General features: G+C 37.2%; 1 protein-coding gene across 2 annotated transcripts; it reads left to right on the plus strand.

Moving 5' to 3' along the window:
* The first annotated feature begins 30 nt into the window (after window positions 1-30).
* Window positions 31-17,506, plus strand: LOC139131143 (juvenile hormone acid O-methyltransferase-like). Of its 2 annotated transcripts, none has more exons than XM_070697105.1 (5): window positions 31-346; window positions 8,089-8,306; window positions 9,183-9,493; window positions 12,664-12,799; window positions 16,599-17,506. In XM_070697105.1, the coding sequence occupies exons 2-5, from the start codon at window positions 8,132-8,134 to the stop codon at window positions 16,748-16,750; spliced, it is 774 nt and encodes a 257-aa protein (XP_070553206.1). In that variant the 5' UTR covers window positions 31-346; window positions 8,089-8,131; the 3' UTR covers window positions 16,751-17,506. The 2 variants fall into 2 exon arrangements, with proteins under 2 accessions (XP_070553206.1, XP_070553205.1); XM_070697104.1 differs by having other exon boundaries at window positions 31-105.
* Window positions 17,507-23,416: the final 5,910 nt, after the last annotated feature.

Raw genomic sequence — 23,416 nt, forward strand, 5'->3', positions numbered from 1 at the left:
AAATTCCTTACAGTGTAACTTCTTATAGCACAAGGCTTACATTGGTAAAGAAGGCAGCTGGTATAGACAGCAAGGGTAAACTCCACAGAAAATAAAAGTCGGAAGGTAGGTTATCTGATTTTCATAGAAGCAGGAGGGCTTGTAATACTGGGGTGACCCAGAGCATTTTAAAACAATTGTCAGGATCCATAGCGCTTCCTATCCCCCTGCTATCTGCTGTCAGGCAGAATAAGACACTCCAGGAAGAAATGGGGTCACACAGCAACTCAAAACTGACTATGTACAAGTCGAAATAGTAACTAATGTGAAATATCCGACTGAAAGGGACGAAGATTTGATCGTGAAGGTAAACCACAGTCACTGTTGACTTTAAGCTTAAACGTTGGCCACAACCGAGTACACAAAGTGTACCACCGGTAAAAGGATAGAAGACCGCGTACATTGCTATAGTCGATGCCTTGATTTGCCCGTACGTGATCAGATGTGATTATAACAATAGGCCATCGAGAAAACGGGACAGAAAACTGCAGCCAAAAATAGACTCTGGTTTCCTCGAGAGTCTATGCTATAACTTACAAGTGAATATGCGTTTAACTGTTAGTCATATGACGCAATATGAATCAAATTAAGACTTAAAATCTCCACGAGTGAAAACGTCTAAGTTTATTGACCTTTGTATGACTCCGTCAACAAGCTTTCTTTCTTTAGCAGTCTATAGATATGCAAACCTTTCTTCTTGAATGAGATATTACAATTCTCGATCTTTTGAACACACCAGTTGTACGGCATAGTTTCTCTGCGTGAGGCTGAACTCAGTTTGCTGGACCTGAACTATCCGCAACAATCGTAAACAGGATGTTGGAAGTCATGAAGTGTCCATGAAAGTGGCCTATTTCTAGAATAACAAATGAGTCATGTGTCACCCTTGTCAAACCAACAGTTTAATTTAACCTCAGCAAGACCAATGTAGTTTGATCAGTAGTTCGATCAAATTCAGTGCACCCAGCTGTCACGTCGATATATAGGGCGAATACTGGAGCTTTTTAATAGCGAATCAATATGCCATGCACTTCAAGGTAAAAGCATAACTTAACATTGGTCAGGCCAATGTACTTTAGACGTCTAAGGAAATTAGTGCATACAGTTGGCCTACTTACAGATGTTCATTAAATATGCAATTCATCTAGTGATCAATGTACCATCATCAACAAACTTTTAGTATGACTAAGTCTAAGTATGACCAATTCCTACGGTTGTGTTAAATATCTATATTGCAGAAGTTCAATCAGTATGCAAATGAGCTAATAATCCGTTTAGGATGCTCGTCAAATAAGTACATCGATGTAATTTAGGAAGTCTGGTAAAATTCACTTCATTCAGCATTGACATATACCTCGTAACAAAAATTCAATAAATATGCAAATATCTAATAGCCAGTATGTAATTCTTATATAACTACCCGTATAACTGAAAACTAAGTATAACCGATCTACATTGGAGGTCTGATCAAATTCAGCTGTTACAGACGTTAATTAAAACCCAGTATTTGTAACTTTTGACCTTTTTTATGTTCGAAATTACATGATATTCTCTAACATCCATCGTGAAATGTTGTTCAGTAAAGAAATAAGCCAAATCTGTGCTCCTGTAGTGACATACAAACGCTAAATATTGCCCGATCGAGTTGGATTGCCGCGCGGGTTTGTTGACAACTTGTAGGCTGTGCATGTGATCGAGAACGCCGATACTGATGACATCATCGAACCTGCAAACATTCCTGGGGCCTTTTAGGGACTGGTCAGTTTCTCGGCCTGGGGGGGGGGGCCGGTGGATTATTTTTTGCCGACGTCAAAAAGTGGCTGACCCCCCTATTCCAAATTTTGAAAACAGGGTGACCCCCCTATTCCAAATTTCAAAAACAGGGTGACCCCTCCCCCGGCGCCGACATAGGTAAAACAAAAGGTGGACATAAATTTTATATATATATATATATATATAATATATATATATATATATATATATATATATATATATATATATATATACATATATATATATACATATATATACATATATATATATATACATATATATATATATATATATATACGTACATATAAATTATATTTACATTTTACATATATTCATATTTTAAATAGTCATTCTATGTTTAATGAAATTGTTGACATGTCAGTTGTAAGATAGGAATTTCAAAGTGTCAGTCTTAAAGTTTGAATACAGTACATTTTGAATGAGCTGTATTTGAATGAGCTGTGAATGTATTTCACACTTTCTATGCTTAACCAGATGTCCTGAACTGTTGTACAGAAATGGATGACAATCATTAATATCAAAGAGGAAAAAGCAGTGAATCAAAAACTTTGATGGGTGTTAAGACTTGCCAACCATCCAATTAAATCTACTGAGGAGCCATAGAGAGCTTTTTTAGCCAAATCTGATGTGTACAGTGTCTGAGAGGACCTTCTCTTGTAGCATTGAAACCATAAAAGCACAGCTAATAATGACAAAAACTGCCTTTTTTAACTGTTATTTTGTTCATAAAAAAGCATCTTTCTACAGAAAACCTGTGTCACAAGGAAAATAAATGCATCAATGAGAAGGAAAGATATCTTGTCATTTTTCTATCTCTAAAATAAGTCACTGTATCAAATATATATTGTGAAATATTTGTGCATGTTGCTTTCTCATGCTGAATTCTCATAGAGAGAACAGAAAAGTATCAGGAATTTGTCATCCTTTTCATATGAAATGCAGATTTCATAATGGTACACTTTCACTAAGCAAACATCAAGATATCTCTGATTTATTAAAGTATTGCGCCCGAAGGGCGCGCCGAAAAATATGAAACATCCTGATATCTCTGATATATATGCCTTGTATATTAAAGTCATGCACCTGAAGGGCATGCTGAAAAATGTCTGACATATTAAAGTAATGAGCTTGAAGAGCACGCTGAAAAATATTGAACATACATATATCTCTGATGTATGTATGCTTGATATGTTAAAGTTTGGCGTGCTGAAAAATATCACTGATTATTAAAGTTACGCGCCCGAAGGGCGCGCCGAAAAATACAACTCAATGATGAAATTTGTGGCTGACACTAGCATTTTAGGCAATGATGAGCCTGTTTCAAAATTCAAAAACCCACTGACCCCCCTATTGGGCATTTCAAAAACATGGTGACCCCCCCTATCACCAAAGTCAAAAACAGGGTGACCCCCCCCCCCCATGAATCCACCGGCCCCCCAGGCTGAAGAAACTGACCAGTCCCTTACCATGCCACGCGACACTGCCTGGGTAATCGCCCATGGTCGCCGGCTGAATGACCTGCGAATGGTTTTATTTTGTTCTTCTCTGTTCAAATACGTACTGCTACTGTGTTTCAGAGGATACAGAACTTTAGCAGAGGAGGCTGACACTCTATTCTGGTACCTTGTGCGTTATATACGCATTATTCAAACTGCAGTCGAGTGCACCGATGCGCACCCTGCAGTTGGTCACTCAGAACTCCGGGTACCGATGTAAAATCAAGACGACACTATATACACTTTGCTCACTTTTGCAGGCAAATAGCTATCAAAATTGAGTAAGGGACTGGTCAGTTCTTCGGCCTGGGGGGCGGTGGATTCATGGGGGGGGGTCACCCTGTTTTTGACTTTGGTGATGGGGGGGTCACCATGTTTTTGAAATGCCCAATAGGGGGGGGTCAGTGTGTTTTTGAATTTCGACACAGGCTCATCATTGCCTAAAATGCATCGTGTCAGCCACAAATTTCATCATTCAGTTGCATTTTTCGGCGCGCCCTTCGGGCGCGTAACTTTAATAATAAGACATATTTTCAGCACGCCCAACTTTAACATATCAGGCATACATATATCAGAGATATCTGTATGTTCAATATTTTTCAGCGTGCTCTTCGAGCACATTACTTTAATATATCAGACATTTTTCAGCACGCCCTTCCTGTGCATGACTTTAATATACAAGAAATATATATCAGAGGTATCAGGATGTTTCATATTTTTCTCCGCGCCCTTCGGGCACCATACTGTAATAAATCAAAGATATATGCCAGAGATATCTTGATGTTTGCTAAGTGAAAGTGAAAAGCATGACAAATTCCTGATACTTTTCTGTTCTCTGTATGAGAATTCAGTATGAGAAAGCAACATGCACAAATATTTCACAATATATATTTGATAAAGTGACTTATTTTAGAGATAGAAAAATGACAAGATATCTTTCGTTGTCATTAATGCAACTGTTTTCCTTTGTGTCTCAGGTTTTCTGTAGAATGATACTTTTTTATGACCAAAATAACAGTTAAAAAGGCAGTTTTTGTCATTATTAGCTGTGCTTTTATGGTTTCAATTTACAAGAAAAGGTCATCTCAGACACTGCACACATCCGATTTAGCGAAAATGTCTCTCTATGGCTCCTCAGGAGATTTCATTGGATGGCTGGAAAGTCTTAACATCCATCAAAATTTTTGATTTACTGCACTTTCCTCTTTGATATTAATGATTGACATCCATTTCTGTTCAGGACATCTGGTTAAGCATAGAAAATGTGAAATACATTCACAACTCATTCAAAATGTACCTACTGTATTCAAACTTCAAGATTGACACTTTGAAATTCCTATCTTACAACTGACATGTCAACAATTTCACTAAAACACAGAATAACTGTTAAAATATAAATGTATGTAAATATATTATATATATATATATATATATATATATATATATATATATATATATATATATATATATATATATATATATATATATATATATATATATATATTATGTCCACCTTTTGTTTTACAGTTGTCGCGTGCGCAGGGGGGGTCACCCTGTTTTCGAAATTTGGATGGGGGGGGTCACCCTGTTTTCAAAATTTGGAATGGGGGGGTCAGCCACTTTTTGACGTCGGCAAAAAATAATCCACCCCCCCCCCCCCCCCCCGGCCGAAGAAACTGACCAGTTCCTAACTTGAAGTAATAAATTTCAGCTGATTCATGCTTTAGCGGCAAGGTGATTGCGAAATCGAAGCAACATAGTTTTGCAATGTATGATAGGCTGTCAAATGCAGTGAACGCGATGGCCTTTGGCAGCAAGTAAGGGAACCGTCAGTATTTACGACCTGGGGGTCATTCAAAACTTGAAAGCTATAAAGGGGTGCTCAAAATGTTTTTTCTTTGTCTTACTCTGTCCTCAATGGCATAATGATGAGTTGACAATATATATTTACCCTGATACATATTAAATAAACAGAAAATAAATACGTTACCAGAACAAATAAATATCAACTAGATGAAGCAAGGCAAAAAACTACAAGTAGGTGCTACTACTAGCAATGCTTATTATGAAAGAGAAAATAGTGACGATGAGAATGATACCGTTGTTCATGTACTCAATGGCACCAGCGACAGTAAACATGAGGATCGACAGTGGTGATGATGATGTCACACAGTAGTTTTCTGCAGTCGTTACCAGAGGTGGAAGGAGAGGCCGGTCATGGAGAAATGTTCTCGACAGATATCACTATAAGTGCACAGGATCTAGGGCAAAACTGAACTGTTGTGAATCCATCCTTTATATTATCATAGGAATGTATATTTTAATTGACTTAAGTTCAACAACCATTTGGACATTTAACCATACCATAATGACATGCTACCCATACAAATTTAACAATACTATATGGTCGGAGACTGATTATAAGGTGAGCTTTTATATCTACATATTGTTACATGGGCTCAGGTAAGCAAAAATTTATGTTAGAGAGGGGGTTACTCAAAGTCAGAATGGTTGGCTGGGGTGTGACTCAAAATTTCGGAGTGTCTAATGTAATTCCTCCGACTCCAAGGTCGTAAATAATGACGGCTCCCTAAACAGCTGTGAACGCCTGAGTGAGAACGATCGGGACCAGGGCACGCACGGCTGTATCTCAGCGACAATTTAGAAAAAACAATGGAGCAACTGCTAAGAAATTTACAGACTCTTGGCTCTGGTGCATCAGTTTCTGAGCTTTTATACTGGTTAAAAAGCCAATCTGAATACAGCGGTAAATTTCCTCCCAAACGCGAAAGGATAACACGCGCGCGGGCATTCTGCAATGGACGCTGTCGACTTTACCTTGCTGCAGGCCCCACACCAATCTCGGCCCGGCCCCGCTGCACTTGTACAGTCTACTACCTCCATGTAGTACAGCCTTACAGGACTAGTAGCCGGCCAAACACAAAAAAACCAACGCCGCAGTGTAAAGTCCGTAGGTAAGAACCATTGATAATAAATTTTCAGAACCAGTGATGTTTAAAAGTTTTGTATTGATCACTTCATGTAGGTTTATGTGAATGACTTTCTCATCGAGCTGCGTCTATAATTGTCCCGGGCATTGTCCATGCAAATTGTTGAAGGTAGAATAAGTCTGTGCCTTTGTATTAAAATACTATAAAAATAGTAGAAAGTGAGCAACCAGCTGAAAGTTAATCGAGGAGACCTTTACCGCATATCATTTGCATCTCATTGTCGGCTACATGGACTGTGCGCCGTGAGGGCGGGATCTCTCTTGTGTTCGAACTTCTACCATGCCTGGAGCTCCATCGCATCGCAGCTAGCCGATAATTGTACTACTGTAGTCCTTGTGAGGATTAGATACCCGTTACGATCGATATTATTTGGAAATACTTTTAAATTTAATACGTAAGACTTTTGTACTGCATTCAAGATATAATTTTTCTTTCTGAGCGTTTTCAATTACGCGTGCAACGATATGCGAAGTTGATAGGCTGTGTTGCCTGCAGCTTAGCCGGCCTGGCCGTACACAAAACTTCGTTTGAGTAGACGGAGCAGAATCAGTCCCGTCATTTATTTTCAACGAAATTTTTATTATACTCCATACTGAAGAAACGACTAGTTCAATGATTACGATGGTGAAGTGTTGAATTTTTATTCATATATGTTTTTCTCTCTCAATTCATTCAGCAAACTTGATCTCCGTACCGTCGGTCACAACGTGCAATGCCTTGCATGAAGCTTACAATCGACTGCCTCCGTCGTTAGTTTAGCTGTTCAAGACGTTTGTTTGCATGGCTCATTATAGTCGGAACAATCTGTAAACACTTACATATTTATATCTTTCCGGTATTTCACCCAACTTTCGCGCGTTTTTAGCTGAGTCTCCAGTTTCGATGGACCAGACCTTTTCGAAGAGCGTATGGTTTCTACGGACGCCACAGTAAAACTTGCGTAGATGTGGTTGAGCATGCGCGGTGGTGTGATTACGTTTCGTTTCGTGTGTCAACAAAGCTGACTTCTGGTCCGGACAAGAAGTCATTTTTCACTCCCTTTACTGTTAATGGTGAGGCGGGGTGGGCATGCAAACCATGCGATTCAGTATTAATTATGGTCTACTTTCACATACTGAGGATGTCATTTTAATCAAAAATATGAAAAAAAATTGTTAAAAGTTACAAATACTGGGGGCTTTAAGCACGCAAATAAGCTAATTGTTATCTTTCTCGCTCATGAAACGTACAGCTTATCTAAATCTGAGTAAGACCAATTCACCCAAGAAGTCTCATTTGCAGATATCCAGTCAGTTTTGATACGTGAAGCCAATAAATATGCATGCTTTATATCAAACTTTCGACATCACTAAAACACAAGTATGACAAATATATCTCAGACGATCAATCAAGTCTAGTGCAGCTAGCTTAATTACAAAAGTTCATTAAATATGCAAATTAGCTAATAAACAACATACAATACATTTAAAACTTTTGCTACCATCAAAACTAATGTGGATGTTTGCTTTTTTATAGACTCGTAAATGTTTCGGATAATATTTTAAAAGTTACTTGAATATCTAATACCCTGAGTTACCTCCAAAGAAATAAATTGATTAATTAAATAATTAATTAATTGATAAATAGATATAGTTGTGAATGAATAACATTTGACGGCTAAAAAGGGCAAACAAAATGTATTAATTCATTAAGATACACGGCTTCCACCGCTTGTTCATTTTTTTTCCTTTCTTTCTAATATTCCTCAGTAAGGGTTGAGGTACAAGACATCACGGGTACGCAATAGATACGATGACTTTCAATCGTGTGAAGACGTTTTATCCCACTGCGTATGCATTTGCCTCGCAGTTCTTTGAAGGAGTTTCCAAGGCAATGCCATTGAATCAGAAAGATGTTTTACTAGACGTTGGTTGTGGAACAGGCACTCTGACTGCACTTTTGTCGAAGCGTGTTGGAAGAGTAACAGGTAAGAGTTGAACCCAAGACTCCGAGTAAATAAAATAAGGTCATTTACAAAGCACCGGGATTTACGTCCGACTACATCGTTTAGCGGTATTATTTAAAAGAGGGGTCAATTAGGATCGCACCTGCAGGGAGAAGCGCAGAATGGCTCATGCGTTCCGTACATCTGGATCCAGAAATCAATGACTGTTAAGGCGTAATGGTATCGAAGAGTAATGAACGAATTTCGAAAAATTTGGTCGAAACCCAGGTTAATATTTGAAATTTATAGCTCGAGATATTCATTTTACATTAATGCCACCGTGACAGCAAAATTTTAACGCAAATTTTCAAACCACCTCCATCAAAAACAATTGTTGGTTGGGTGTAACGTAAGTACAAAGATCACTGCAACACCAAGTTGTCTGTATTCAAATTGCAAACGACGCTTAAACACGTGATCTCGTCATAAAGTAAGCTACTCGACTCTTGACCGAGTTATCCAAAAGAGTTTCTTGGTTATGTAATGTGCAATGCCTTATTTTGGTCAGGGCCTGGTATCAATGTGCGGCATGAAATTCTCAACAAAAAAGGGAATGTTTCTGTAATTCAGTATTTTAAGGACTGTGGGAAAACATGAGAACGTCAGCCAGTCTTCAAAGTTAGGTTGCTTAATGAGCCATTTTTGACGCTCGAAGCCTTTCCAAGTTGCAGAAAAAGTGGCGCGTTGACAGAAGAAAAAAGGACCATTGCTCCCAAAGAATGTATTGTAGGACTGTTCTGTGTTGTGTGGTGTGGCTGTATGTCTATCTCTCTCTGTATGTGTATGTGTGTATGTGTCTGTGACTGGTCGCCGTACGATGTGACTGTCCATCTGTCTGTTTTTGTTTACATAAAACAGCCTTTGACATCTCCCCGGAGATGATCAAACAAGCCGAGGAAATCTCCACAGCTGAGAACATAACCTATAGTCTCGGCGACGCTACAAAGCTGTCCACAAATGAAGAGTACAGAAATTCATTTGACAAAGTTCTCTCATACTATGTCTTACACTGGATAAAGGATTTCAAGATTGTCTTGGAAGGCATTCATCAGAGTTTGAAACCAGGTGGTCAGTGTTTCGTGAATACGACACATAGTGATCCAAACGTAATCGACAGTATAAAAGCTCTCAACGGCTACACAAGTCCGAAGTGGGAAACCTTCATGAAGGTAACATCTCATTTCCAACTACGTGTTTTATCGGTCTTTGTTTCAGAGACTTATTTTAAAAGAACAGGACAACACTAGGTGGTGAAGACTACATTAATAGTGATTATATCAATTCAGTTAAAAAAAATATTACAAACGACCTCAAAGTGGGATATAAATGGAGCAAGTGAAAATGGATACAATAAAATACTGACCGAACAGCGAGAGTTAACACACTTGTCATAGTGCATAGGATAAACACTGCAACAAGTGAAAATTGATATAGATACTGACGAAGGGTTGAACTGGAAACGTCCATGTTTTTATTCGCTGCGATTTTGCAAGTTTTTTACCTGACGCTGGTCGGTCATTTTTTTACCGTATCAATTTCCACTCGGTGTAGTTTTAATTCTCTGCATTTTTTCAAGTGTTTTATCTCCCGCTGTAGTCATAAAAACATCATGGGTAAAAAGTCGTAAATGACAAACACAGCACAGGACACTGTGAACAAAGTATCAGTGCATGTAACACAGTCAAAGTCGTGAAGAAAAGATATGTGGAACTCCTCTAAAAACTAGAAGTGATGCCAGATGTTTCAAAAGAGTAACCGCATCCTAGTCCTCGTGTGGCACCAGCCATATTATATATGATAGCCCAAACATATGACTATGTGCCCGAGGGTAGGTGACCATTTGCCCGACGTAAGGACGGCAAATGGTCTCCTGCCCCGAGAGTACATAATCCCATGTTTGGGCTATAATGTTTTTATTACATGACTCTCTTACACAGTTTTCACTCAAAATATTTAGATTTATTGGGAAATGATAATCCAATGCTTTATTTCCATCTTAGACGAAAATCCGTTAAAAATGGAACGATTTTCATCATCGAATGGCACAATGATATATTTAAACTACTGTTATGTGGTTTATTAATATTTTTTTTCAGCAAAATTTTCCAAAACCGGATTTCCTATGCAAAACATGAAATTTCGACATTTTTGCATAATAAAGTTGTCAAGGTGAAAATAGAACCGGTGCACTTTCAGTCCAATGATGACTATGCGGCCCGCGACGTCATCGACGACTTACCATTGAATCCTATGGAGCGCGCAACGTTCGATATACGAGGCATGTAATAAACCAATATGTGAGTCAAAATAGGAAATGGTAACGACCTACGGGCTAATAAAACTGATGTCATCAGTGATCATTTGTGCAAGGGTCATATCATACTTAGCTACAAGCCCTTGATACCCGCCAAAACACGTTTTATTGTAGAGACCAGCCTTTCTCTTGTGTAACCTTGATTTACAAGTTTTGCAGGGGACATGGGCATGTCTCGCCGCTAAATCACCATGTGAACTACATGCTCTCGCATAACGAATAAGCTGAGATATGTCATAAGCCGATGAAAGTGCAATATTGCTGTCTAGGTGAGGGAAAATTGAAAGTAAAGTTCAAATCTCTCTCTTGTCGTACAATCTAGTAGAAATTCTGACCATCTAAGTGAAACTCGAGGAAAATACCAAAATAAGAAGCAAAAGTGGCTTATTCAATAATTTCTTTCATCCCTTATTCAAAAGGCTAAGTCATAAGGAGACAGACACTGAATCTGAACTTATTCAGAAAAATGACATCATTTATATATCAGAATGTAGAGCTCAAAGCGTTAGCAAAAGATACCTTTTGTTTGACTAATTCCTGGGAGACTACTGCTTTGTATGGGAACAGAAATAGATCAGCAAGTAAAGGGGCGCAATAAGTACCCAAAGGAATTCCTGTGCAATGTTGGAAAATGCGTCCCTTAACTTTGAAAACTTTATTGTTGATGAGGAATTCAAGTCTATGAACAATGTCTTTCTCTGTAAAGAATATCTCAGCATCAGTATTATTGTTAACAGAATATGCAGAATTATAGGCTTGTGTTATATAATTCCCGTAAAAGTGTGAACCGTTCCTAATTTATGGTGTTTTGCAAATGTATCAATTTAACATATGATATTGCGAAACACAATGTGCGAAAATCAAACGTTTTGATTGATGTAATCTTTGAAGAACTTGATTTCAAATTACCAAAGAGTTCTTTGAATGCCTTATTCTCCACATTTAATTCACGCCACTTCGAGAGAAGACAACATCACAACTGCTTCATGGTACAAAGAACAGATTATAGTATCATTATTGATCTAACGTTCCCACAGAAAAAGGTGGCACTAATCCCTCCCTAGATCTTCCGAAACTAAAGCAATTAACAGGATTGGAACTAATTTGGGATATTTGGATAGTGAAGTAATGTCTACTTAATCTGCTAATGCAAGCTCTCATCTGCTTTTCTTTTTAAATTATACAGTTGTTTTTATGAGTAATTTGTAATATTGCAAAATTTACCTATAGCGCACCTAACGTTAAATGAGAAATTTAAAAAATACGAAGATCCTATTATCCCAAATAAGTTCAAATCGTCTTACTTTAATGGCCTGTTACATACTAACAGAACGGGGAAGGAGGGTTGAAGTCTTCTCTTTTGCTATGAATTTATTACCAACAGCAAGAAAGCTTCTTTTTATGTCATGTCTATGGCTCAAAATGTAAAAGGTCTAAAAGGTCTCAGTAATACCGAAAATGCCTTACCATCATCGCGTGTCTTGAAAGTGTGCAAGTTTCAACGAGTTTTGGCAAACATTTACATCTATTAGTTTGTAGGCGCTTATCACCATACATTTTGATGATTTTTTACTAACCATGGTTAGTTTTCTGGAAATGCAAGGCTTGGTATTCGGTTGTCTTCATTATTTTCAACTCTTTGTGATCACACTGAGTTGAATAAGTGGACTGAGAATCGAAGTGTAAATCATATATTTGTTTGCATTATATCGCGGTATGACTTTGTTATTTGATTAAAAGGTACGAGAGACAAGTTATTGGCATACTTCTTTTGCGATGGTGGATATTTGTTTATTTGAATATATTGTATCCTGTTTACACACACATGCATACAAATATAAATACATACATTCATACACACATACATACGCGTGTGCATACACACACAAATATACATATATATATATATATATATATATATATATATATATATATATATATATATATATATATATTTGTGTGTGTGTATGTGTGTGTGTGTCTAGTAGACTGCGTGCTAAAGAATACACTACTTGTATATTTCAGGGTTATGAACATCTCTACTACCCTTTCCAAGGAAGTGTTGATGAATTTGAACAAATGTTGGCTGGCATTGGTTTTAAAGATATCGACTGTACAAGGGATATTCCAAAGTATTTTTTAAAAAAAGATGAGGGAAAAGGTAAGCTATTCTTGCAGCAAGGTCTTTTGACTTACTGCTGGAAATTCTTTGTAAAATTCCCTCCTTAAAATGAAATCTACTGATTTTGAATTTGTAATTCAATTCATGACATCTCAGAGACAGGGATAAACAAGCATGCTCTTTTAATTAGTTAACTGCCTCGTTTATCGCTCGCTGCACTGTGCATTGTAATTGGGTTTTGCTAGAATCTATCATCGCCTCCTAAATGAAAGAATCGGTCGCACTCTGCGCACTACTGAAATTTGGACATAACTCAATAAGTTGATATTTGAGGAGGACGATTAAAATTTAAAAAATGGGGTGAACTACCATTTGCTACTGTTGACTCTGAGTAAAAAATAGTGACCCTTCAAAAGTGTTTGCGAGAATACAAATGACCCTCTTAAATCTTCATGCACTAAAAACAGTAAACCTCCCCTGCCTGTCCATATCCCGACAGACATATAATTTGTCATTTTACCATTTGAAATTTCAGCATATACTTTACAACCTTTTCAAACAATCACTTTCATGCAAGATTTCAAGTAAATGGATGAAAAAATATCACATTTGACAATAAATAATTCTATCAAGTATTTGAGGTACAATTGGCTTTTCAAAATCATAGGGACAATAGCGGTAATGTTTACTTTCATTTATAGTTTGCCTTTAATTGTACAGAGAGAACTATTATTTTTGTCAAGAAAGGTGTTTCACCGCTAAAATCAATATTTAACAACATTTACATATATATGTATAGATGTAGCAAGTTTACCCATAGACTACCATGAGAAGTGAATTAATATTTTGGGTGAAAATCCAATATCATATTTGTCGTCCACACCTGCACTTTTCAAACACAGTATCCTAGTCAAGTACATTTGTATCAAATGTCAAACACTTATAAAAGCACAGATTTAACTAATTACGTATTGTAAAACAATTATTCGTCGTTTTCTCATATACTACCAAAATTAAATTTCTTGCATACAAAAGGCACCCTATTCTAAGCAAGTACATTGATATCAATTATCAAATGTCTATAAATACAAAGATTTGGCTTGTTTTATATGGGAAAAATGTTTATAGACTATCATGTATAATGAATCAATATTGTTTGTAAAATTCCAAAAATTAATTTCTTGTACACATAAGCATCATTCAACATTTTCGGCGAATTTCTAAATCAAGGTTCTTGGATACATATGCACTTGTAACCACCTTTTTCTAAGCAAGTACATTGATATCAATTATCAAATGTCTATAAGGGAGCCGTCATTATTTACGGCCGGGGGTCGGACGAATGTGAGGGGGCACTCAAAATGTGAAGAGACAGAAAGGGGTTACTCAATTTTTTGCGCGAAATAAATTGAATCACTTCTCAGATTGCACCATTGCACACATCAATTTCTCAAAATTTTCGATGCCAGAGGGGACACACCCTCTCGTGGTCTCCCCCTGGGGTCTTCTTACAGTTTTACTGGTAAAAGACAAATTAGCACTAGCACTCAGATAGCACTACACTGCACCCTTGCACACTTCAATTTCTCAAAATTTTCATAGGATCGAAGGACAAAACTGAACTGTCGTGAATTCATCCTTTCTTATCACGGAAACATATGTTTTAATTGACCTCAGTTCAATGACCATTTTGACAGTTAAACATACCATATTCAGGCTTTTCGTTAGAAGCTGGCAGCTAGAGAAATGGCACAAGAAGGTCACAGATTTTCCATTTCTTACATATCCATTTGTCTTCAATCTCTGGCAAACTGTGAAATGTTTTTCACAAAATGTATTGTCATTGTTGAATATTGTGACTAAAACGCTGATCATGCAAAAAATGTAAAAATAATATCAATGTTCAAAGTCATTTTCAAACAGTTTTACCGAGTGCAAATTAAAATTGAAACACCTCTAAGATTGTATGATTACACACATCAGTTTCTAAAAATTTCCAATACGAGAGAAGGAACCCCCTCTTTTGCTCTCCCCCTTGGGGTGTTCTGACAGTTTCACTTTAGTAAAAACATTAAAAAAACCTCTCAGATTGCACCAGACTGCACCATTGCACACATCAATATATTAAAATTTTCGATGCAAGATAGGGGAAAGCCCCCTCTAACACATTCTCCCCCAGCCCCTCGCGTGTTCTCCGCCTGTATTTTCAAACTCTGCCCAGTCAGATATCCTGATGAAAACCCTGTAATGATATGCATCCGAATCAGCAATATACTGTATGGTTAGATACTGGTTATAGCGTGAGCTTTTATATCTTTATTTGTTGTGACTTTGAATTTCATTTTGATGGTTTACCTTTTTCTACCATAAAAGATAATTGATGATAATCTAGCAAGGTATATCAGGATTTGAAGGTCTTTACTGTTGCTGTATTTTCTAAATTTTACAATTACATGTATTGGTATTTAACTTTTCTAACTGGGAGGGGTCAGTCAAAATTTCTGAGTTAGAGAGGGGTTTACTCAAAGTCATCATGGTTGGCGAGGGGGGTTACTCGAAATTTCGGAGTTTCCGATGAAATTCCTCCGACCCCCAGTCCGTAAATACTGACGGCTCCCTAAATGCAAAGATAGTGCTAGTTTTATATCGGAAAAATTATTAATAGTTTTCTATAGACTACCATGTACAGTGGATCAACATTTTCGATGAAATCCAAAAATCAAATTCCTTGTTGACACATATACGTTTTCCCTCCTACCTCAAGCAAAGCACATTTACATAAATTATCAAACATACATGAAAATACAGAAATAGCTTGTTTTGGGTGAAAGTTTTAATAGTTTGCCAAATACACTCCCATATATTATGATTTGATATTTTGGACGAAGCAATATATCGGCCACATCTGACTTCTTATAGTTGTACAGGAAATGGTGACCCCCGGACATGCTTCAAATTTCTTGACCCTTCAAAATTATTGCGTTATCCCAAAAAAAAACTGGCCTCCCCCCCCCGTAATTTCTGTCAAGTCCCTTATTTTACAATAGCAAGTCAGAAAAAGGGATATTTGAACGCATTATTGATTTGTTACGAGGGCGTTTGAAAAATTTCAAGAATTTTTTTAAACCCCCCCCCCCTCCAAAGAGGTGAACGTGAATGCAGCTTAATGAGTATCAGCAGTACGTTTTTATTTCCAAAAAAAATATTCACCATTAACAGTCCGTAGAATGTATTGCGTATTACGTAGCTAAAGTTAAGAAAATTTCAAAGGATGTGATTCCAGAGTGTCTGTGGTTGGTCAACACGACTGCTTGCAATATACTTTCACGATATGTCACAGTAGGGGACGCCAGTTTTACATTTACTATGCTATCACCAAATCGCCAAACTGTTTACAATTTCATGCAATGACAGGCTGTTTTACTAGTCATTTCGCTACGTGACTAGCCTGGGACTTCTTACATATAACTGCCTCTGAAAGTGGCCTCTATTATACATCAATAGGTAAGCACTAATCGCAGGCATCTGTCGACAATTTTTGAAAACATTTACGACTTTTACGAATGACAAAAGATACATGATAGTAGTACAAAAAGGCCCAAATAACTGTCAAATGACAGACGATTATGTTTGCAAATACATTACATGAATTTCTTTTTACGCGAGCTATTAAATCGTTTTAGATGAATGAAATATGAAATGACAGACGTGGTCGACTACAGGACGGCATGTACCATAGATTAGCGATCACAGTAGGTTTGTTATATATTGGAAAAGACGACGACTGTAAATATTTCTTATCCTTTTTCACAACAAGTCACGGTAACCTCTCTTGTAGCGTTTCTCCCAAACTTTATGGGTCAGCTCGAAAGATTTCCAGAAGATAGAAGAGAAGAATATATAAAGGATGCACTTACATTTGTGTTTGATACAGCCGAGGAAGAATATTGCTTCACGTTTCCTGTTATTACGGCGATCGCCAGGAAATGATAACCGAAATGAAATGTGTTCTTCAACTGGGCTAAATTCTTGTTTAAAGTTACGTTTGTCGGTGTTCTATCCAGATTTCAGGTACATAACTTCATAGTAAATCGTTCATACTGTACGTAAAGTAATTAATGTGAAACCCTAGCCCGGTAATTGGTTAATGAGTCATTTGTATTTAAATAAAAATTTTCTGCGTGCTATTTGTAATATGTATCACTTTTCCTAATGAAGGAATGATTATGTGTCCGCATATACATTTCTCCTGCTGAAAAACATTTTACACAAACACGTAGAGAATCTTTTAATAATTACTAGAAAAAATTGGGCTAATTTCTCACTTGTTTGTATAAGAGTTATTATCTTCATAAATTTTGACCGAATGTTCTCATACAATCTACAATCAAAGACAATCAAAGAGAAAATGTTGTTCGTCTTCTACCTAGCATTATGGGTAGCATCTATCTGTGGGGTATCTATAAGGTTCAATGACACATTGGTGTTTGAAAGTACAGTATATATGTCCAAGATTTTGGTTGGTTTATTTTGGTTTGTTTTATTTCAATATAACTCTCACTAGTAGAGTGCGGTGTACCAGAATAAACACCTTAAATTACATACAAAAGTGTATTATCTATTTTAGAATTTTATCTAGAAAAAACACTTGTATTTTAGATTTTAGAAAATACTTCTAAGGCATCATCAGTTAGAAGTACAAAATTATTTAGCATTATATTAAATCAAACGTTCTGGAAAACTTGATGATGTAGCCTTTCTTGTTAAAATAATTAACAACATTTATCATGAGGAATCACAAGTACGTCATTGTCGAGTATTTAGAGTATTGTCATAGATTTTGCTAAGGTACAAGTCACGAACTATTAAAGTCAAGTGCACTTATAAATACACTCATTTTGTGTTTCTCACAGCTATTACCTCACTAGATGAGCCATTGGGAACCGTGTGGGTGAAATATTTTGTCGTGGTAAAATTTCGAGTATATCACACCAGTATATTGATGGCGCAAATACAGCGATTTGATTGGTCGAGACGTGAAAATAACTGAGCGAAATTGTTAATTTTTAGCTCACACGTGAGCTAATGTTATAGCGATGTCTGTCTGTCTGTCTGTCCATGTGTGTATGAGTGTGTGTGGTGTGTGCCTGTCTCTCTGTCTGTCTGTTCACACGATAACTCAAAAACGCCTAAATAGATTCAAGTCAGATTTGATACATAGGAACCATATGCTACTTGCAAGAACTGATAAGATTTTGATGGTGTGGTTTGCATGTTAATGAAGTTATGCAATATCATATATTTAAGCAATAATGCACCCCCTCCCGGCTCATAATGGACGAAAGCAAACTTTGCACGACATAATGTACGAGGCGAAGCCGAGCACATTATGGAGTGCAAAGTTTGCTTGAGTCCATTATGAGCCGGAGGGGTGCATTATTGCTATTATTTTATAGTTTTGGCAATGCCAGTGAATTTGCTGATGTAGAAAACGAATGAAAAAGGAAATGTAAACTGAGTTTGAACCCAGTGAGCACAGCCCAGCCAAGATTGGCCCTGAATCTGTATACTGTATACATTTACACACACACTCCACATTCACTGCACTGTGCTGTACACTCACGTTCATCGCACAAAAAAATACGCAGTACGTTCATGATTCTATTTGGAAATAAAAACGATGTATTTTCGAAGAAAATGAAAATTAATTACATCCCTACCGTCTAAATCCAGCTTGAAACACCAACTTTCAACATCATGTCATTCAAAGAGCTCAAAACACGTGAAATGCAAGAAGGGAATATTTCATCAATACGAACATCGACATCAACGAGCTTCCATGTTATCAGCTGATCGATACGATCAGTATCACAGACAAAAAGACAGTATATTCGCAACCAGCACAAAATTCAATTTCAACCAATATCAACAGAGTTCAACAATGTCGTTCAAATGATTAAATTTCATTAATAATTGAGTCAATAAATTTAATTTTCGATGGCTTGTTGCGGAGAACTACTGGATTTTGGTGAGCGGAAAAAGTCGACGTACACGGGTGCTTGAAAGGTACAGTTGACAAACATACTGGAGAGGCTTTGCCGGGAACTCGTAGAAACCGATGATGAAATTTGTCGCCTATTTACAACCGGTTGATCAGAAATAGGTAGCCGAGATGTTAGATCAACGGAGAGCCCACGGTCGCCATGATTGTTGGCCGTAGCTGACCTTGGAACGAGACCTTGAATGGCTCAGAGTCATTTCCGTAGACGCTACCGGACAAGGTTGATGACAGCTGTCGTTGTTGGCCCGTTCATCTGGTTAGCTTTTTACGCTTGCCTCGTTTACATGGCCACTGACGTACATAATATGCCGTGTGTCAAACCCAGCATCATCCAGGAGTTTACAAGCCGTGGCTCGGATACAGTGGTTAGTGTAGATTTTTGATAGTTCGGCCTCTTTGCTCAAAGTTTTCATCATGTTCCCCAGAGTATTCTCACCCACAGGCGCGTTCACGTACCAACACGATTCTTCTGGGTTGAATGGAGCCTTTGGTCGCTGGAACAAGGATGTATGGTAGGATTGAGTAAACTCAGATATTTTTCAAATGATGCCACTGGACAACGGTCTGTGTTTGTGGCATACATCCGTGCGTGACAAGTGTAGTTGTCGTCTGCATCGCCGGCGTGGTTTTTCACTTTCTCGTTGAATGTATATTTTACATATCGTTGCCCGATGTCGTCCCTTTCGATCACGAACGATGATTTCGTCAAACTTCTCAAACCTTCACGGCCTCTTCTCCCAAAGTGTAGCATTAGGTCAAACCAGACCTTTCGTTGTAGACCAACGTTGTGTGCAATTGAGAACACAGGCGACATCGACAGAGTTTTCAGGTCACCACAGCTGATAGGCGCTTTGTGTGTTGTCGTGTCTTTGCCATCTTTTTTCATGGTCTTTACAACACCTCGAAATACATAGTTTGCCACTTGGAACTCTCTGTCGTGCATGATGTTAATCTTTCGGTGGTATGGGGGACCTGTGATATGGCGATGTATTGACGCCCGCAAACCAGACAGAGAGGATTTGCCGTATAATTCACCGTCTTGTTTTCGAGCGGACGCGTAAAATTCGCGAAGTAGCTCAGCGAGCTGATCGATCGGGAGTTCCTCAAAATTCAACGAGTAGTGCTTGTATTCAAGCCATTCTAAAGCAAAGGAAACAATAAAAAACAAATAAAACCACCTTAAATTGAACATTTTTGTTTCGTTTTGTTTTTTTCCAGGTGAATTTGATATACTATAATAGTATTTAACACTGGTAGTGAACAGCTGATTAATATGAATATGAATGTAAACATCGGCAGTCATCAACTCACTGTCGCCTCGCAATGGAGGGATAAGCTGTATTTTCCACTCGTTTTCGTCAGCGCTGAATCGAAAATAAATAAATTTACCTCTCAACACTCGTACGCCCCATTTGGTTTGTTGCATTGTATTCTTTTCATTTCTGGCATTTTCCAGCGTACTTAGTTGTAAACAACGGTAGTACCGAGTTCTGCATCGTATCGAAGGGGAGCTGAGCGCGAGCTAGACGGAGCAGACGACAATTGCATCCCGGAGGGCCCCAAAATTTTGATAAATCGCACAGAAAGGCATTATTATTGACATTGTACACCATTATCAAGACCTGTCGTTAAAATGTGTTTCAAGTTTACCCCATAATTTCCCTCCTTTCTAAATACCCACGCCTTTATTCGTTTACAAACAAAAACCTTGTATTGTTATGCTCGATGCAGGGCCACCAATGCTGAATAATGGGATGCATTATTGCTTAATAATCGGGGGTATGACGTCACAAAATTCACTGGTATTGACAAAGCTATCATATATTTTCATATAATGGTTTCCCTATGGAGACAGTAATGACAGTCTCAACATATATCAAGAAACACTGCACAAAATTTCATGAAACTTTTCACAGATGACAATCTCAGACCATTATGATGATAGTGTGAGTGTCATGTCAATTAGCTACTCATTTGCATACTTAATGAACTTTTGTATTTTGTGACATAACTCTGAAATGCCTGCACCAAAGTTGATAATGCATGCAACAAATATTGATCTGATATATGATACCTAATTGTACTGAAAAGCATTGGGCAGTGTCAAGTTAATAAATAGGTCATTTGCATATTTTATGAAGTTTTGTAATTAGTCATATACCTCCGAAATAAATGCACAAAATTTGATGAAATCTGCTGGAGATACTGATCCGACGGATATCTAACTGTGGTGTAAAGCATCTAGTAGTGTGAAGTTAATTAAGGATTCATTTACATATGTAATGAACTTTTTAATTAGATATATAACTCTTAAATTACGGCACCTTATTCGGTGAAACCTGCTACAGATATTGATCTGATAAATATGTACTTGCGTTATGAAACATTGAGCAGTTTCAAGCTAATTAAGGATTCATTTGCATATTGATTGAACTTTGTAATTAGTGATATTACTCCAAAATTACAATATTAAATTTGAGGAAACGTGCTACAGATGTTGATCTGGTAGATATCTAATTGTACTGAGAAGCATTGGGCGTGTCAAGTTAATGATTAGCTCATTTATATATTAAATAAAGTTTTGTAATTAGTGATTTAACTCTGAGGGTACTGTGCAAAAGTTGATGAAACCTGCTACATATAATGATATAACAGATATCTGATTGTTCTTGTTAAACGCCTCACACGGGTGTCGATTATATTTGTATAAATTGGGTTTATTGACAGGATCTAGGAATATTGGAAAACATAATACACTAAAGCCTCGTCAGAGACACTTACTCTGGCAGTAGAACGCATACACGTCTAGTCTTATCAGCGGTCTTTCATCCGCTCGGCGTCGTGTGCTCAATTGAACTACTGTTAGAATATATAATGTCTGTTTTTGTTCTTGTGTTTTGGTTAGTGATTATCTTGAGGTCTGCAAATGTTGCGAAACATCTCCTTGCTCGTTGTTTTGTCACTTTAAAGTGAGACAGGTCAAGGTACTATATTTTTACACAACTTCATAACAGTCAAAAAGTGTGCAGTAATTCATGTCATACTGTATTATGCCGTGCGTCCAGTATTGTTTGATAAATATCAATACATGTCGACTCATCAGCAGTCAATTTCAATGCTTGATAACTAAGTTTGTAATTTTGTCAAACTCAAAATCTGTACAAGTCATTTGCATATAACACGTCATTCCTTCCATTCAGGGGTTACATTAGAGAGCAGGTCAAGTTGTTCTGTTGAGTAAATGCGAAAATTTTCTAGTCTGTTTACTGGATATCCAACATTCTGTGAAGCGTACTAGTATTAATGAACCTGTTGTAAAACACGTGAGCACATTCAGTTCATATCTGGTTTCCAATTATTTCTCACTTCCCCTCCCTGCCACCCTTCCCAACCTTCTGCTTGTGTGAGTGTACGGCTGTGTGTGACTGTCTGTCTGTTTACATGATAACTCAAGAACGCCTGAAGGGATTCAAGTCAGATTTAGCAAATTCGTACCATATACAAATGGCAAGAACTTATTCTATTTTGCTTAGTGTGGCTTGCATATTAATTATGTTATGAAATATCGTTTTTTCATATGACAGTTTCCTCTGGAGATAGTAATAACAGGGTCTACATTTAACTTGAAATACTGCACAAGATTTCATGAAACTTTTCACTGATGACAATCTCAGAACATTATGATAATACTGTGAGTGTCATGTCAATTATCTGCTTATTTGCATATTTAATGACCTTTGTAATTAGTAATATATTAAACTCCGAAATTCTTACACCAATTTGATGATACCTGCTACAAATATCGATCTGATAGATATCTAAATATACTGGGAAGCATTGAATAGTGTCAGGTTAATAGCTCCTTTGCATACTATTTAATGAAGTTTTATAATTAGTCACATAAATCCGAAATAACTGCACCATATTGATAAAATCTGCTGCAGATACTGATCCTACTGATATTTGTGTTGTGAAGCATTCAGTAGTGTGTAATTAATTAAGGATTCATTTGCATATTTAATGAACTTTGTAATTAGTGATATAACGCTGAAATTATGGCACCAAATTTGGTGAAATTTGCTACAGATATTGATCTGATAAATATCTAATTGTCCCATGAAGCATTGAGCAAATTAATATACAGCTCATTTGAAATTCTGTAATTAGTGATTTAACTCCGAAAGTAATCTGCGAAAGTTGATGAAACCTGCTACATATAATGATCTGACATATATCTGATTGTTCTGTGAAGCGTACTACTATGTAATGAACCTGTTGTAAACCACGTGAGCACATTCAATTCACATCTGGTTCCCATTACGTTCAATAAACAGAAATCAAGACGCGGGACCTCCGACAAGTGACAGGAAAAATGTGAAAAAAGTGGATATTGTCGTCATAGAGACAGGTCATATTCATATAGGTTAAAATATTTTAAAGCACTTAGGTTGGTTTCAACAATCCTGTTAAACACGCTTTGTGTACTTGTGATAAAATATGGTATTCAGCACTTTTGCATCTGATGTCGATAAATTACAACCCGTTAACGGTTATCAGCTCATTTAGTTGTTCTCAACTTGCGTGCTATCAGGCGC

Source organism: Ptychodera flava, chromosome 4 (assembly GCF_041260155.1).
Source record: "Ptychodera flava strain L36383 chromosome 4, AS_Pfla_20210202, whole genome shotgun sequence".
Taxonomy (NCBI): domain Eukaryota; kingdom Metazoa; phylum Hemichordata; class Enteropneusta; family Ptychoderidae; genus Ptychodera; species Ptychodera flava.

Coding starts and splice junctions, on each gene's coding strand:
- LOC139131143 (XM_070697105.1), top strand. CDS start 8,132: ATGACTTTCAATCGTGTGAAGACGTTTTATCCCACTGCGTATGCATTT. Junction 8,307..9,182: donor GCGTGTTGGAAGAGTAACAG/GTAAGAGTTGAA, acceptor TACATAAAACAG/CCTTTGACATCTCCCCGGAG. Junction 9,494..12,663: donor AGTGGGAAACCTTCATGAAG/GTAACATCTCAT, acceptor TGTATATTTCAG/GGTTATGAACATCTCTACTA.